This window comes from Melanerpes formicivorus, unplaced genomic scaffold, assembly GCF_026170545.1.
Source record: "Melanerpes formicivorus ecotype bairdi unplaced genomic scaffold, bMelFor1.0.p_v2 SCAF_105, whole genome shotgun sequence".
Lineage (NCBI taxonomy): Eukaryota > Metazoa > Chordata > Aves > Piciformes > Picidae > Melanerpes > Melanerpes formicivorus.
Window position 1 is genome coordinate 1,132,014 of NW_027142457.1, and position 13,829 is coordinate 1,145,842.

Sequence of the window (13,829 nt, forward strand, 5' to 3'; positions counted from 1 at the left end):
TTCAGTAGACTCGGGGGAAAAGTCTCTTTTTTAGTGTGGCAAAACATATGAAACATGGAAGATGACCTGCTCAAGCCCATCTGTCTGATTTCCAGAACTTCAGAACATCCTGAAAAGAGATACAGAAATCACTGAACACAAGAGATGCTTGGTATCAGCCTGCTGTCTGGTGTAGCCATCTCTACCAGCTAGCTGTCTGAGTGAATACAGCACTGCACAAAAGATTATTTTTTTGCTTTTTCTGGCATGAGCAGGTTAAATGAATTTGCTGAACTGAGAGAAAATGCAATCAGTCTGGGTTAGCTCAGTAGCCAAATTGTAGGAGCATTAAAAGTAAATGTAGGAGAACAAACAGTCACAGATGTTAAGAGGCCCTTAAATCTGTTAGTCACTGATTTATTCCCTGGAAAACTCCCAACTGGTGTCTTAGCCTTTCTTCTGAGATAATAATTAAAACCACAATCATGGATATTAATTGAAATAAATCACCTTGCCTGAAATATTTTCTCTAACCCTGCTGCCTCTTTGAGCAGGGAACAAGCAGTTATGACTCTCTGCTTTCTCTGAACTTGGGGCTTGCTCTCTCCTGAACTAGAGGAATATGAAAAAGTGGGCACCAAAAAAAAAACCCCAAACAACAAAGTTCACCTTGGAAATCACAGTAAGGCAAAAATTATCTTAATCTCATCTTGGATGCGTTCCTGGGCCAGTCTTCACAATGGGGCATGGTTGGAGAGGATAAGAGCTTCAGGGCTATGCTGGGAGTCTTTGTGAAAATTCAAAGATGCTCAAAACCCCTCGGAGCGCCCAGGAACAGCCAAAGCTCAAGCGATGCTTGCCTTCACCAAGCGTGACACCCTGAAGGCTACCACATGCCAAGCTGGCACAAGCAGATAAAATTCAAAGCTGGCACACAGAGCAAACTACAGAAGTTCCTTGTTAGGCACATTGTGGACCTTCCACATCCGACATCTGACTCATCCCTGGAAATGACCTCAAAAAAACCAAAGGGTTCAGATGGAAGGCTCCTTTCAGCTAGTGTGTTACTCAGCAGCCTGACTGTGAGATGTCTATTTGCCTGCTGCTTTGTAGCTGAGTCCAGAAGAGTCAGGGAAGAGTTAGGTGCAATGCAGAAAAAGCTTCTGCAACAAGGGGGAAAGCACAATTAGCTGAAAGAAAACAATATGGAAAAACAAAGGGAAATTCTAAATCAAGAAAGCCAGATCAGGTGCCACTTAGTCTCCAACTGCAAACAGGTGAAGGGGGGAAAAAAAGGAATGAAATAAAAACCACCCACGAAGTTCTGTATGAAAAAGAATCCCTTCCAAGTCATTTTTGGTCTGAAATATTCTCAAATGTATTTGGTCAGCACGTTGCACTGTAGGCTTACACACAGTCATGAAATTAATCCCATGAGCATATGAATCATATTATCACAATACTGGGCACAGCCTAAGTACAGGCTTTTAATTTCCTTCCACTGTTAAGGTCCCCTTGCTCTGCAGGATCAAGTGACTTTTCTACAAATAGCTCATCTGAATTCAGGGGAATATTTACTTTCAAGGAATTAAGTAGCAAACTAATCTATAGGTTCCACCTAAGGCACTGTATGGATTCCCACACCCAAAATGGTTCTCTGTAGCTTCTCAGCTGCATTCCAGGCTTCAAACATTGTTCTGGGTACAGGTCACCAGAAAAGAATCTCTATAAGTCCCAAGCCTTGAGCTGAGGTCAGTGCAAAGACTTCTCTGGAATCCCCTAAACTTTAGCTTCAACCCTCATGAATGATCTGATAAAACAGCAGAATGGAGATGACAAAATTACCTTAGCAAAATCAGAGGAAATAGGTTTAAGTTGCTTTGTTTAACTTGTGTAGTAGGCAGCACTTACAAGTGGATCACACAAAAGAATTTCAGTTGTGAGTTTTCTTTTCTCATGTCACAAAGACTTTAAGGACCAACATATAGCAAATTCATCACTGCAACTTAAGCGACTATTTTGCTATAAAGAGCAGGAAAACCTAGCCAAACATTCCCTGCTTTCTTGGTGCTAATTTCTGCTTGCATATCCTCTTCAACAGGATGATTAAGGGTCTGCAGCATGTGCCCTATGAGGAGGGACTGAGAGCCCTGGGGCTTTTTAGTCTGGAGAAGAGAAGACTGAGAGGGGATTTAATAACTGTTTCTAAATATCTGAGGGCTGAGTGTCAAGAGGGAGGGGACAGGCTCTGCTCAGTTGCTCCCTGCAAAAGGACATGGGGTAATGGATATAAACTGCAGGCAGGAGGTTCCACCTCAACATGAGGAGGAACATCTTCACTGTGAAGGTCACAGAGCACTGGAACAGGCACCCCAGAGGAGTTGTGGAGTCTCCTTCTCTGGAGACTTTCAAGACCCATCTGGATGTGTTCCTGTGTGACCTGTGCTAAATTCTACGGTCCTGCTCTGGCAGGAGGGTTGGACACAGTCTCAAGTTGCACCAGGGGAAGTTTAGGCTGGAGGTGAGGAGAAAGTTCTTCACTGAGAGAGTCATTAGTCATTGGAATGGGCTGCCCAGGGAGGTGGTGGAGGCACCATCCCTGGAGGTGTTCAAGAGGAGACTGGACGTGGCACTTGGTGCCATGGTTTAGTCATGAGGTCTGTGGTGACAGGTTGGACTCAATGATCCTCGAGGTCTCTTTCTCTTCCAACCTTAGCGATACTGTGATACTGTGACTTGGTGACCTCTTTGGGTCCCTTCCAAACCTTAACATCCTGTGATCCTATGATCCTGTGAACAGTGCTTTGTGTTAATTTTGTCTTACTTAAGTTATAGTTCTCTACAAGAGAAGGAATTACCATCTATCTGTTCTTACAAAGTACGATGTGAGTTCATGGTCATCTTTAATAATAATTATAATAACCTAACCACTGAGACTGAAAAATATGGTGTTTTCATTTTGTTTAGCACACCAGTGGAGAGTGCAGGTTAAAACAGATGGGGATTCTCCAGAGCCACAAGAGTGTAAAAGGACCCTTGTGATTTATGGCTCAAAGGGCAAAAGCGATGAGCTTCTGCTTTCTGCCCCAAACCCAGGACACGTGTGCTTTCTACCCAGAGCAATGGATGAATTCATGGTAAGTCATAAATACACTGTACCTCACAGAGCTTATCATGACATTCCTCTCTAGCCAAAAGATATACAGATATATATGGGCTGCTGCTTTGACTGGTACAAATGACATCTTTATTTGCAAAAATGGAATCATCTAACTTTATATCCTGGGTCATCCTCTGCTCGCAGTCCTGTTCTACTACAGCCATCTGTGCTCTCTTTGAATTTTCAGTGTCTGCAAGGATATGTATCATGGAGAAAAATGGTCCTCTTTGTGTGATTTATTGCATTCACCAGCCTATCTTGCATTTGCCTAATTCTCCAGAGGTTCCTGAATTGCAGTTTATACAAAAGGGAAAATACAATTATTTGAGAATGCAGAAGATGAGGGATTGGCCAGCACTCCCAGAGGACATAAAATGGGCTTTTCTTTCCTTTATTTCAGTCTCTGTAAAGCAGTCTCCACTCTCCCCCAAAATAGTTCTGCCTCTCAGGCCAGCAGGCAGAGGATTTTTCTGGATAATCATAAATCAGAGGAGAATGCATTCACACCTATCAAAGCATGATGAACCCTGAAGAAATGGCACACACATGGCCCGTGCTAAAATCAGCCCTAATATAGTCCTGTCTACCTGCACAGCTGACACACATCCTGCTGCTTTGAAAGGATTCATCTGAGGCACTTTTTTAATGTTCAAATTCTGCCCTGGCTTTCTAGGCTAAGTCACTGCAAATTCTTTTGCTTGACACGAAGTGCAGCTTCTAACCAGCTAGAGGAGAGAAATAGCTTGCAATTTAAGGCAGTTTTATAAAGCTCAGAGATACTCTTCAATAGCTACAAGGAACACTCTCAAAACAATGGCAAAATCACATGGAGAAGAAGTTGTCAGATCTTCACCATAATGACCTGGTCCAGGCAGATATTTTTATTCATATAACAAGCTAAAGGAATTTAGGAACTTTGTGGGGAGTAAATGAAAAGATAAGTGGCACTTGTTAAACTCAAGCAAGAAGCTGCCTTATCAGAAAAGATACAGGAAACACACTGAGCAACCTAAAGGAGGTTCCTAAGCCATCAACATAAACTGAAGTGGTCAAGAGAGGCAGAATCTGTGCATGGAGCAACCACAGCAGCTGACTGAATTCTGGCATTCCACAGAGCAGACCTCTGCTTCATCCAGCTGGTTGGTCTTTTCCCAAATGGCATGTACTCCTTGTTAGACTCTGTAATTTCCCTGACTGGATATCATAGTAGGATCAGATAGTATTGTTGTGTTAGTTATGACCCTCACACTCTATTGTCTGAAGTACCATAGTGCCACAGAATCATAGAACTGTTGAGGTTGGAAGAGGACTTTGAGATCCTTGCTTAGAGCTCCCATTCACTACTACTGCAAAGCCACCACCACTTACCCATGTCCCTAAGCACCACATCCATGCTTCTTTTAAATACCTTGAGGCATGGTGACTCTAGCACTTCCCTGGGCAGCCTGCTCCAATGATTTATAACCTTTCTGTGAAGAAATGTTTCCCAATATCCAACCTAAACCTCCCCTGGCACAACTTGAGGCCATTTCCTCTTGTCCTGTTGCTGGTTGCATGTGAGAAGGGACTGATCCCCACCTCCCTCCAACCTCCTTTAAGGTAGTTGTAGAGGGTGGTGAGGTCTCAGCCTCCTCTTCTGAAGACCAAGCAACCCCATATCCACCATACTGGGCTTCCACTCCAACAGCTTTCTGAATTCTTGTTTACTCTTTGGATTGGCTTTGGGCTAGTGCCTGCATTTTCCCCTTAGCTATTTGTGTGGTGTTTTCATTGCTTTGTATGAAGATGCTAATGCTGACTACTGTTTACTGCGCTCGAGATTTTGTCCCTTTGCCAGATTGCTTACAGTGTTTCACAGTTTTTGTGGCATTCTGAGGAAACCAGGATAGCAGGTCTGAGATGAAGGAGCAGTTGGGGGATTCATAGCTACCTCCACAAATACCTCTATACCTTCTCTAGGTGGTTCAGCTAATAAACCCAGTTTCTTTTTACTCTCCTGTTCTTTGTTCTTACTAAGGCTATTCAGAAGAACGCAGAAGCTGTGCTCACAGTCTCCCACTGTAGCAGCAGGCTGGAGGCGTGAGCATGATACCACAAGGATGACAAGCTGTGAATTCAGCTTTCCAACAAGCAAGGAGTAAATGAACTTTTAAACCTCCCCAAAGATCCTGGTCCTAAAAAAAAGAGAAAAGGTCTTAGTAATACAGTGCAGTAAAAAGAACAACAGGTTATGTGCTATAAGCAGCTCACATTTTTGTGGAGCAGTGAGCTTCATTTTGCTCTGAGCTACTTTTATTGCACACTGAGGACAGGGAGGCATGTAAATTCCTGCTTTTCCAGGTGCTCTCATGCAGAGGCATGCACAGATGTGCACTGTACTCAGAATGATTATTTGATCCCAAATATTTCTAACCAATTCCTGTGAAAGAACAGGTGGAGTTTAATTGCATGTTGAAAGCATAAAGAATAAATTCTTTAAGAGGATAAAGCAGCAGCATGCTGTCAGGTAGAGTTGTTGGGTTTCAGTGCTCTTGGGCATCAGGTGAACTGCTTAAATAATAATATAATTAATTAGCCTGAAGAAGAGGAGGCTGAGAGGAGACCTTATTGTTCTCTACAACTACCTGATAGGAGGTTGTAGGGATGCCAGTGTTGGCTGCTTCTCCCAAGTAATTAAGATGTGGCACTTGGTGCCATGGTTTAGTAGTCGTGAGGTGTTGGGTGACAGGCTGGACTTGATGATCTCTGAGATCTTTTCCAACCTTATTGCTTCTATGATTCTATGACAGGACAAGAGGTAAAGGCCTCAAGCTGTGACAGGGGAGGTTTAAATTGGATGTTAGGATTCTCTCACCACACTTATCTCAGCCTTCAATTCAGCTTTCCCATTGGTTAGTGATAACTTCAGGGATTCTACACAGAGATTTGGGGAAATCTCTGCAATTGACCCAGCCCTGACAGTATGCTTTTCCTCATGATATCTGTTGCAGGTTGAGACAGGAGATCTGGGAGATGTATACAAGATTCGGGTCAGCTGTGACGATGTTCCAGGCTTTGAGGGCTGGCATTTGAAGTCTTTTCACTTAGAAGAGCTACACACAAAACAAGATCTGAACTTTGACTGTAACTGCTGGCTTGCTCTTAACAGAGAAGACAAGGAGCTGGTGAAAGAATTCCCTGCAGTTAATGAGGGCCAGAAAACTTTACCAGGTAAAAACACTCAGAAGGTATAAACAGTGCAAAGTAACCCCTTGAAAAAAAAAGAATCAGTCCTACAGATATAATTATAGAATAGAATCATAGAATCAATAAGGTTGGAAAAGACCTCAGAGATCATCAAGTCCAACCTATCACCCAACACCTCATGAAAAAACCATGGCACCAACTGCCACGTCCAATCCCCTCTTGAACACCTCCAGGGATGGTGACTCCACCACCTCCCTGGGCAGCACATTCCAATGGCTAACAACTCTCTCTGGGAAGAACTTTCTCCTTACCTCGAGCCTAAACATTCCCCTGGTGCAGCTTGAAACTGTCCCCTCTTGTTCTGGTGCTGGTTGCCTGGGAGAAGAGACCAACCCCCACCCGGCTACAGCCTCCCTTCAGGTAGTTGAAAAGAGCCTCCTCTTCTCCAGGCTAAGCAACCCCAGCTCCCTCAGCCTCTCCTCACAGGGCTGTGCTCCAGACCCCTCCCCAGCCTCGTTGCCCTCCTCTGGACACGTTCAAGTGTCTCAATGTCCTTTGTCTAGATTGGGTGTCTTCAGTGGCTCTGCTGTAACTGCCTTCACATCTGCACTGCAAAAATGCTGACCACAGAAGAAATTTCAATTTTCTAGTGAAGTCACCTGTCAGGTTTCACAGTTGCTAAATCTTCTGTATGATTCTGTGTGTGCAAAGCTGAACAGTATAACTGTGCCTTGTTAACGATAAAGCAGGCATTTAAAGCCATGGAAATGATTTGCAGTGGAACTTGCTCTTGAATTACTTAGCTTATTACAACTTCCTAACACAAGCATCAGAAGTGAGCCTCGCTGTACAAAAGTTTTTAATTTGTTTCCCCCCCCAAGGCCTATTTCTTTGACACGCTGAGAGTTTCAGAACCCATCCAGAGATTACCTTGGAATGTGAGGCCCTGCAGAAGCACCACATTTGTTCAGAGAAGTTAGCAGTTACACATGAGATAAAAGTAATTAAAGACATGACTGCACTTCAAAAGTCCCAGACGTTGTGGTCCCTGAATATTTCACACCTATTCACGACCTTACAAGAAACTGCAGTGTTATATTATTTAAATGTTAACTCAGCAGGACAGTGCATTAAAAATGGCATTTGAAGAAGTTTGGTTCTTCTTCTGTGTGTTAATAAGTCTGCAATTTAATGATGTGCCTCAGAAGACAATCCAGTCTGACCACGTCGCAGTGTATTTATACAGGAGCACTATAGAGGCAAAAAGTTTGCAGTTCCTGTCATGCACCTGAAATTAATAGGTGCATTTGGGTAAATTTTTGTATTTATATGTCATGGCATGCATCAGGATGCTCTGCTACATCTGTCTCTGCTATTCTAATTTGCATAAATTTTACATAGTGCCTTATTCTTTGACCTGTGATCGTTATTATCTGCTGCAAAGATAATTCAGTTTCTAGCAGTGCCTGAACAAACTCATTTGAGTTCTTATTTTCCAGATCTTGCACAGTAAAATGGAGTTGGGCAGAACCTGTATGGATTTTTTTTTTAGTGCCTTAAAGCTGCAGAAGTTTAAATTGTCCAAGCCATATTCCCTTTGAATTTCTGAGGAAGTTAATGAAAAGCCTTCATTGAGCTTAGCAGGAAGAAATCAGATTCAAGAGCAACCTATTTCAGTCACTGTGTAGCAGATTTTTTGGCAGCTGCAGAAATAAAAACAAGCAGCAGTCTTACTAAATACTCTGTGTTGCTGTTCTCTTTTAAGTACACCTTGTACATAACCAACTTCATTTACTCTTTTTCCCCCCCTTCTCTTTGTGCAGTCTATAAATACCTTGTCTCTGTTCATATTGGTGACCACTGGGGAGCAGAGACTTTTGCAAATGTTTACATCAACCTCTATGGCAGAAGAGGGGACACAGGCGTGAGGAAGCTTCATACATCTTTAGCAGGAGGAAGAAAGTTTCAAAGGAATAAGGTAGGGGCACAAAACTGATGTTTTACATGTGTAGGGGTAAGCACTAAATGCCTACCTAGAATACATCTTGCTACAGAGGGGCAACAATTGGGAAACAGAATTTGTCTTCCAGATATTCACAGTAGACCCACGTGTGATTTCCTTCATGTACAAGAACACCCCCACACGATGAGAAAGGCTCCACATGAGCACCAAGCAAGCAGATTACTGGAGAGAACTGTGATCATGCTTCTTCCATTCCCAAAATAGGAAAGCCCAGGTCCAAAGAATAAAAATAAGTTATTTGAAATAAGTTACAGATAGTGTTGTGAGACTTGGGCAATCGATGATGTTTCTGTAACTACCATCCTACAGGAAACACTAACTCACTATCTATTTGCTGAGTATAGACAAGAGACAAGAATTTCATTAAAGGAGGAGAGTGCACAACCCCCCAGTGTTTCTAGATGACTAATAGCAATAAAATTCTTCTCTTGTGTATTAGCCTTTCCTATGAGAGGTTCACTCACTGAAAGATTGAAAAGACTTACTACCAAGGCCTGCATTGTCAAGGAGAGTCTTAGATTTCTGTGAATTTTATTAGACAGCATTTCATAGAATCCTAGAATCCTAGAATGGCTCAGGTTGGAAGGGACTATAGAGACCATCTGCTTCAACTTCCCTGCCATGGGCAAGGATGCCTCTCAACTAGACTTGATTGTTCAAGGTCTCATCTCAAGGTTCAACACCTCCAGGGAGGTGGCATCCACAATCTCCCTGGGCTGCCCATTCCAGAGTATCACCACCTTCTTACTGAAGAACTTTTTAAGATCCACTCTTTACAACACCTGGTTTAGTAAGTTCCTACTACTGAATTCATGTTTTATTAGGATGGCAGCATTAATTACAATCCTAGACCCTTCTGTTTAAAATCAAGTTGTTCATAACCTTATTGACTCTTCACAGCTCCCACCAGGACTCTCTGGCCCTAGGCTGGGCCACATGCAGAACACCTGCTTTCTTACACAAGCTTTCTTACACAAGCAAGAATTTAGTGGGGCATATAATTTCTTTCTTTGCAGTTCACATTTTCCCTTACCTTATTAATTTTGTTCTCCCTGTTCTTATCTGGTGATGCTTGTGTTTACTTTGCTGTTGTCTCACCCTGACTTCTCCTTTCTACTTTGCTTTCCAAACCCCAAATTTTCCTCAATTTGTTCTTCACCTGTTCTTAATTTCTCTCTTTCTCTTGCTTACTCTTTTCTCTATTTGCTGTTTGCACAATTGTTTTAATTTAGTAAGAAAAACAGGCAAGCTTTTCTGACTATTGGAGAAGAATTTCAAGGCTACCATGGACAGAACATGCTCTTTGTGGAATTCTAACTCTTAGGACTATTAAGATATAATTAGGTTGTATGATCACAGAATGTTAAGGGTTGGAAGGGACCTCCAGAGATCATGGGCTCCAACCCCCCTGGTAAAGCAGGATCACCTAGGGCAGGTCACACAGGAGCACATCCAGGCAGGTTTGAGACTCTACAAACTCTCTGGGCAGCCTGGTCCAGTACCCTGTCACATCACCATAAAGAAGTGTCTCCTTGTGTTGAGGTGGAACCTCCTGTGTTCTAGCTTGGAAAGACAGAAATTTGATCAAAACCAAAATCTTATCATAACAGTTTGACTGTCAGAAGGTTGAAGGGAATGCATTTTCATGTCATATGAAATGACTAATGAAATGATTCATGTTGTCCAAAGATCGTGAAGTTACAATACATCATTAATGATGAATGTGGGATTCACTGCTAGGTATAATCAGTGTGTGGCTTCTGAGATTCAGAGAGGAGATGTTATGTTGAATAGTACCAAGAAGAAGACACAAATTATAAACCCTTAACTGAATCCAGGCCTACATTTCCCCCAAAGTCCAAATTCTGCTTTAAGTGTTTCCCTTTTTTTGCAGGTGGATTCATTTTTGGTGGAAGCTGTTTCTCTGGGTCATTTGCAAAAAGTGGTCATAGGACATGATGGAGAAGGATATGGGGCTGGGATGTACCTCAAGATGCTAACAGTCAAGGAATCACAAGACTCAGATGAAGAATGGGTCTTCCCATTGTGGAACTGGCTGGATACCCATTTGGGATTGTGTGAGACTGTTTGTGAGATTGTGACAGTTGGTAAGATCTGCTGCATTACTGAAATGTGAGATAGATAGATAGATAGATAGATTGATAGATAGATGATAGATAGATAGATAGATAGATAGATAGATAATAGATAGATGATAGACAGATAGATGATAGATAGATAGATAGATAGATAGATAGATAGATAGATAGATAGATAGATGATAGATAGATGATAGATAGATAGATAGATAATAGATAGATGATAGACAGATAGATGATAGATAGATAGATAGATAGATAGATAGATAGATGAAAGATGTTAGATAAGATGATAGGTAGATGTTAGATTAAAGATAGATGTTAGATAGATGATTGATAGATAGATGATGCATGATAGATGGACTATTTTAGCTACAGATCTTTTAGGTCTCTGTAGTGTCTTTCCTCTATTGAAAATGTGAAGAAAAGTTACTTCAGTGAAGCAAGCTTAGTCTTTACCTGTGGTGTAATTCCACAGCACAAAGCAACAGCTCTGCTGTGGTTAGTTTCTGCTGATTTCAAGCCTGCAAGGCCACAGTTTGTGCAGATATAAACCTGGATGTGTTTAGAAGTGGGAGGAAAGATTCCTTCAGTCCGGTGAGAACCACATCATGTAAATACAAAGATTTGTCCAGAGGGAGGAAGACAGTTGGAAAACTTAAGGTGCCCATGATAGATATGCAGGTATTCAGCTGTGTGTTGTTTCTGAATTGTACAAAGTACATTTTACTGAGCTGTTCCTTTCCATTAAGCTGTTTTCATTTCCCATGGAATGGTTAGAACAGAAGGAAAATGAAGAATAGCAGCAAGTAATGAGGAAAAAGAGAGGGAGGTAGTAATATTGATCTTGTGAGGGTCTGGCAAATATTTTTGTGTGTTTATTATGGGCTTACCTGTCAGTCCCATAGTACCACAGCACACATTACATTGCTAGGTAAGGTCTAGGTACAAGCAGAGTTCATTAGCATTACTTATTTTGCATTAGGTACCTACATGCTACAGATGGCTGGTGCTTCTAAATGATAAATTGGTTTTAGTAGCATTGATTGCTGTTTTAAGAACAATTAATTAGCCCTCTGAAAGGTAACTGAATGTTCTCTTAGCAATTACTCCCAAACATGACAAGGAAAATACCTTGGCATCAAGAAAAGACCCCTGAAACTAAATTTAAACCACAGAAAGAACATTAAGCTGTTAAAATCTTGGCAAAAAAACCAATACAATAAAGGTATTGATGTGTTATTCTGAGTGAACTGTTGCTATAGATACAACATAACCTGCAAATAGAGCTTTGTTTGTGTACCATAAAGGCTATGGTCTTGATATATCACACCATTGTCTCATGCTGTCATCTTTCCACTTTCCTTTTCCTGATTTTTAAAGGTAGAAGATTAACTTCTCGTCCTAAACTGCCTGAAATCAACAGGAAGTCATCAGGAGTCTGGATAATGGACATCACTGGATCTAATCTGAGCAAGGAAGAGGATCCAATATGCCTTTCTCTTATCTTCTATGACAACCTGAGTCACAAAAAGTTGCCAATTCGAGTTACAGGAAACACAATTCAGATCAAAGTACCTCAGCCTTTCCCTCTTGAAAGAAAAGCCCAAGAATCCTGTAGCTGATTACCCTCTTAATTCTGAGATAAACTGTTTCTTTAAACCAAACCACCAAATTCATTTCTGTGCCCTCTGTGTAGTTGGGCACAGGTCATAATTTTTGATTTTAGGTAGTAACACTGGCACATGAACAATGGGGCTTGAATGAGCAGCTTCTCCCAGTGCCTCATGCTGAGAATGCTTAAGTGAGCAAATTGGTCCCCTGGTGCATATCACAGTATATACCATGCTGATTTACAGGTTCTGTTGATCTCACACAGCCAAGTAATTTGGAAACATACAATGGGCCATGTGATGCTGCAGAGCTTTTGGGCGTGATGGTGGAGAAGGAAGAATCATAACAGAGAGAGAACTTACAGAAAGTTCATTTTTCTCTTTCCCATAATTTATTCATCCCTGCAACCACATTCCTCTGGGCTGACTGACTTTTCTTGCATAGTTTGTCTCTTTTTATGTGTGTGTGTGTCTGTCACTATCACTTTCTTTTTCCTTCTTGATCAGATAATTTTTACCCATGAGTTTTCCCCTTCTTCTTGATTTCTTCTGCCTTTCCATCATTTTTTTTCTCCTTCTTCTTGATTTCTTCTGCCTTTCCATCATTTTTTTCTCCTTCTTCGTGATTTCTTCTGCCTTTCCATCACTTCTCTTCACTTCCTTTCCAACCTAAGTTATACTGTGATTTCTTTCTGTTACCCATTAACTGAAATATTAACAAGTTCCTGAGGTCCACTGAAGTGTAACCTACTTTTCACAATGCTCTTACTTCCCTCTTGGAGCTATAACTCCTTCCTGGTGTCAGCACTGTTTTACTCTGAATACCTCTCTGGTTTTTCTTTCCATGAAAGCCCAGTTGAGCAAAGTTCAGAACTGACCTGAAGGTAAACACTGCAGACCTCTCTTCTGGCTCAGGAAATCCCTCAGCCACAAAGTGCTGGAAGCTAGGAATTCAAAGGAAGTGGGAGTGCTACCTGTCCTGTTCTACTGCTTGTTCCATCCTTCTGTTGACCTTTGTAGATTTTGAGATGATTGATCCCTGTGAGAAAATGAGACGGAGGGAATGTGGGAATAAAGTGGGCAGACAGGGAAGTGGGAAATTCACAGTCCAGCATTGCTGGAGAGGCTGAAGTCAGATCTCATGCATTTCCACTGCCTGGGTAATGTTTGAAATGAAAGAGCAGGGCAAAGAATACAAGAAGCAGAGAATAGGAAAAGACAACTTCTGTCTCTCTCTTCCTTTGCCCTTACAGGCAAAAATTATTGGTTTCAAACCAATGATTAGTTATCTAAAGCATCCTCTGCTTCCCCTTACTCAAGCAATGCTAGTTCACAGGGAAGCTGTACTGTCCCTAGTAGACCTAGGTATTCCCCTCAGGCATGAATTCTAGAAGAGGAAGGTTTTAATGGACAGCTTCTATCAATACAAAATGCATAGTGAAGATGAAGCATCTCTTGGAGGTTTCCTCCAAATAGGATTAATTGTCCTTCAAATTTGTAGTTGCAAGTTGTAAGAAATATTTCTAGCAGTGTTCAAAATTCTTTTAATTGACTAAAACTTCTGTGTCTGCAAATGGTCTGTAGTGTAATAGTGCAATATCTAGTGCAGCAGTGTGGTATCTGAGAACCTGTGCCTTATTCTGTGTACACATGTCAGCAGGGACTGCTGATATCAGACCCCAACAATTCCTTATTCACATAGTAAATCGATTTTGTATTGATTAAAAAGGGGAGGGGGAGCAGTAGCAGTTATAAATCTGTCCAAATTC

At 41.6% G+C, this 13,829-nt stretch overlaps 1 protein-coding gene across 1 annotated transcript in view; it reads left to right on the forward strand.

Moving 5' to 3' along the window:
- RP1 (RP1 axonemal microtubule associated) overlaps nucleotides 1-13,829 on the forward strand; it is a 158,319-nt gene that overhangs the window by 81,411 nt on the left and 63,079 nt on the right. Inside the window, 5 exon segments of the mRNA XM_068166706.1 lie at nucleotides 2,947-3,116; nucleotides 6,130-6,349; nucleotides 8,149-8,303; nucleotides 10,243-10,456; nucleotides 11,831-12,021. Coding sequence (XP_068022807.1) covers nucleotides 2,947-3,116; nucleotides 6,130-6,349; nucleotides 8,149-8,303; nucleotides 10,243-10,456; nucleotides 11,831-12,021 — 950 coding nt within the window.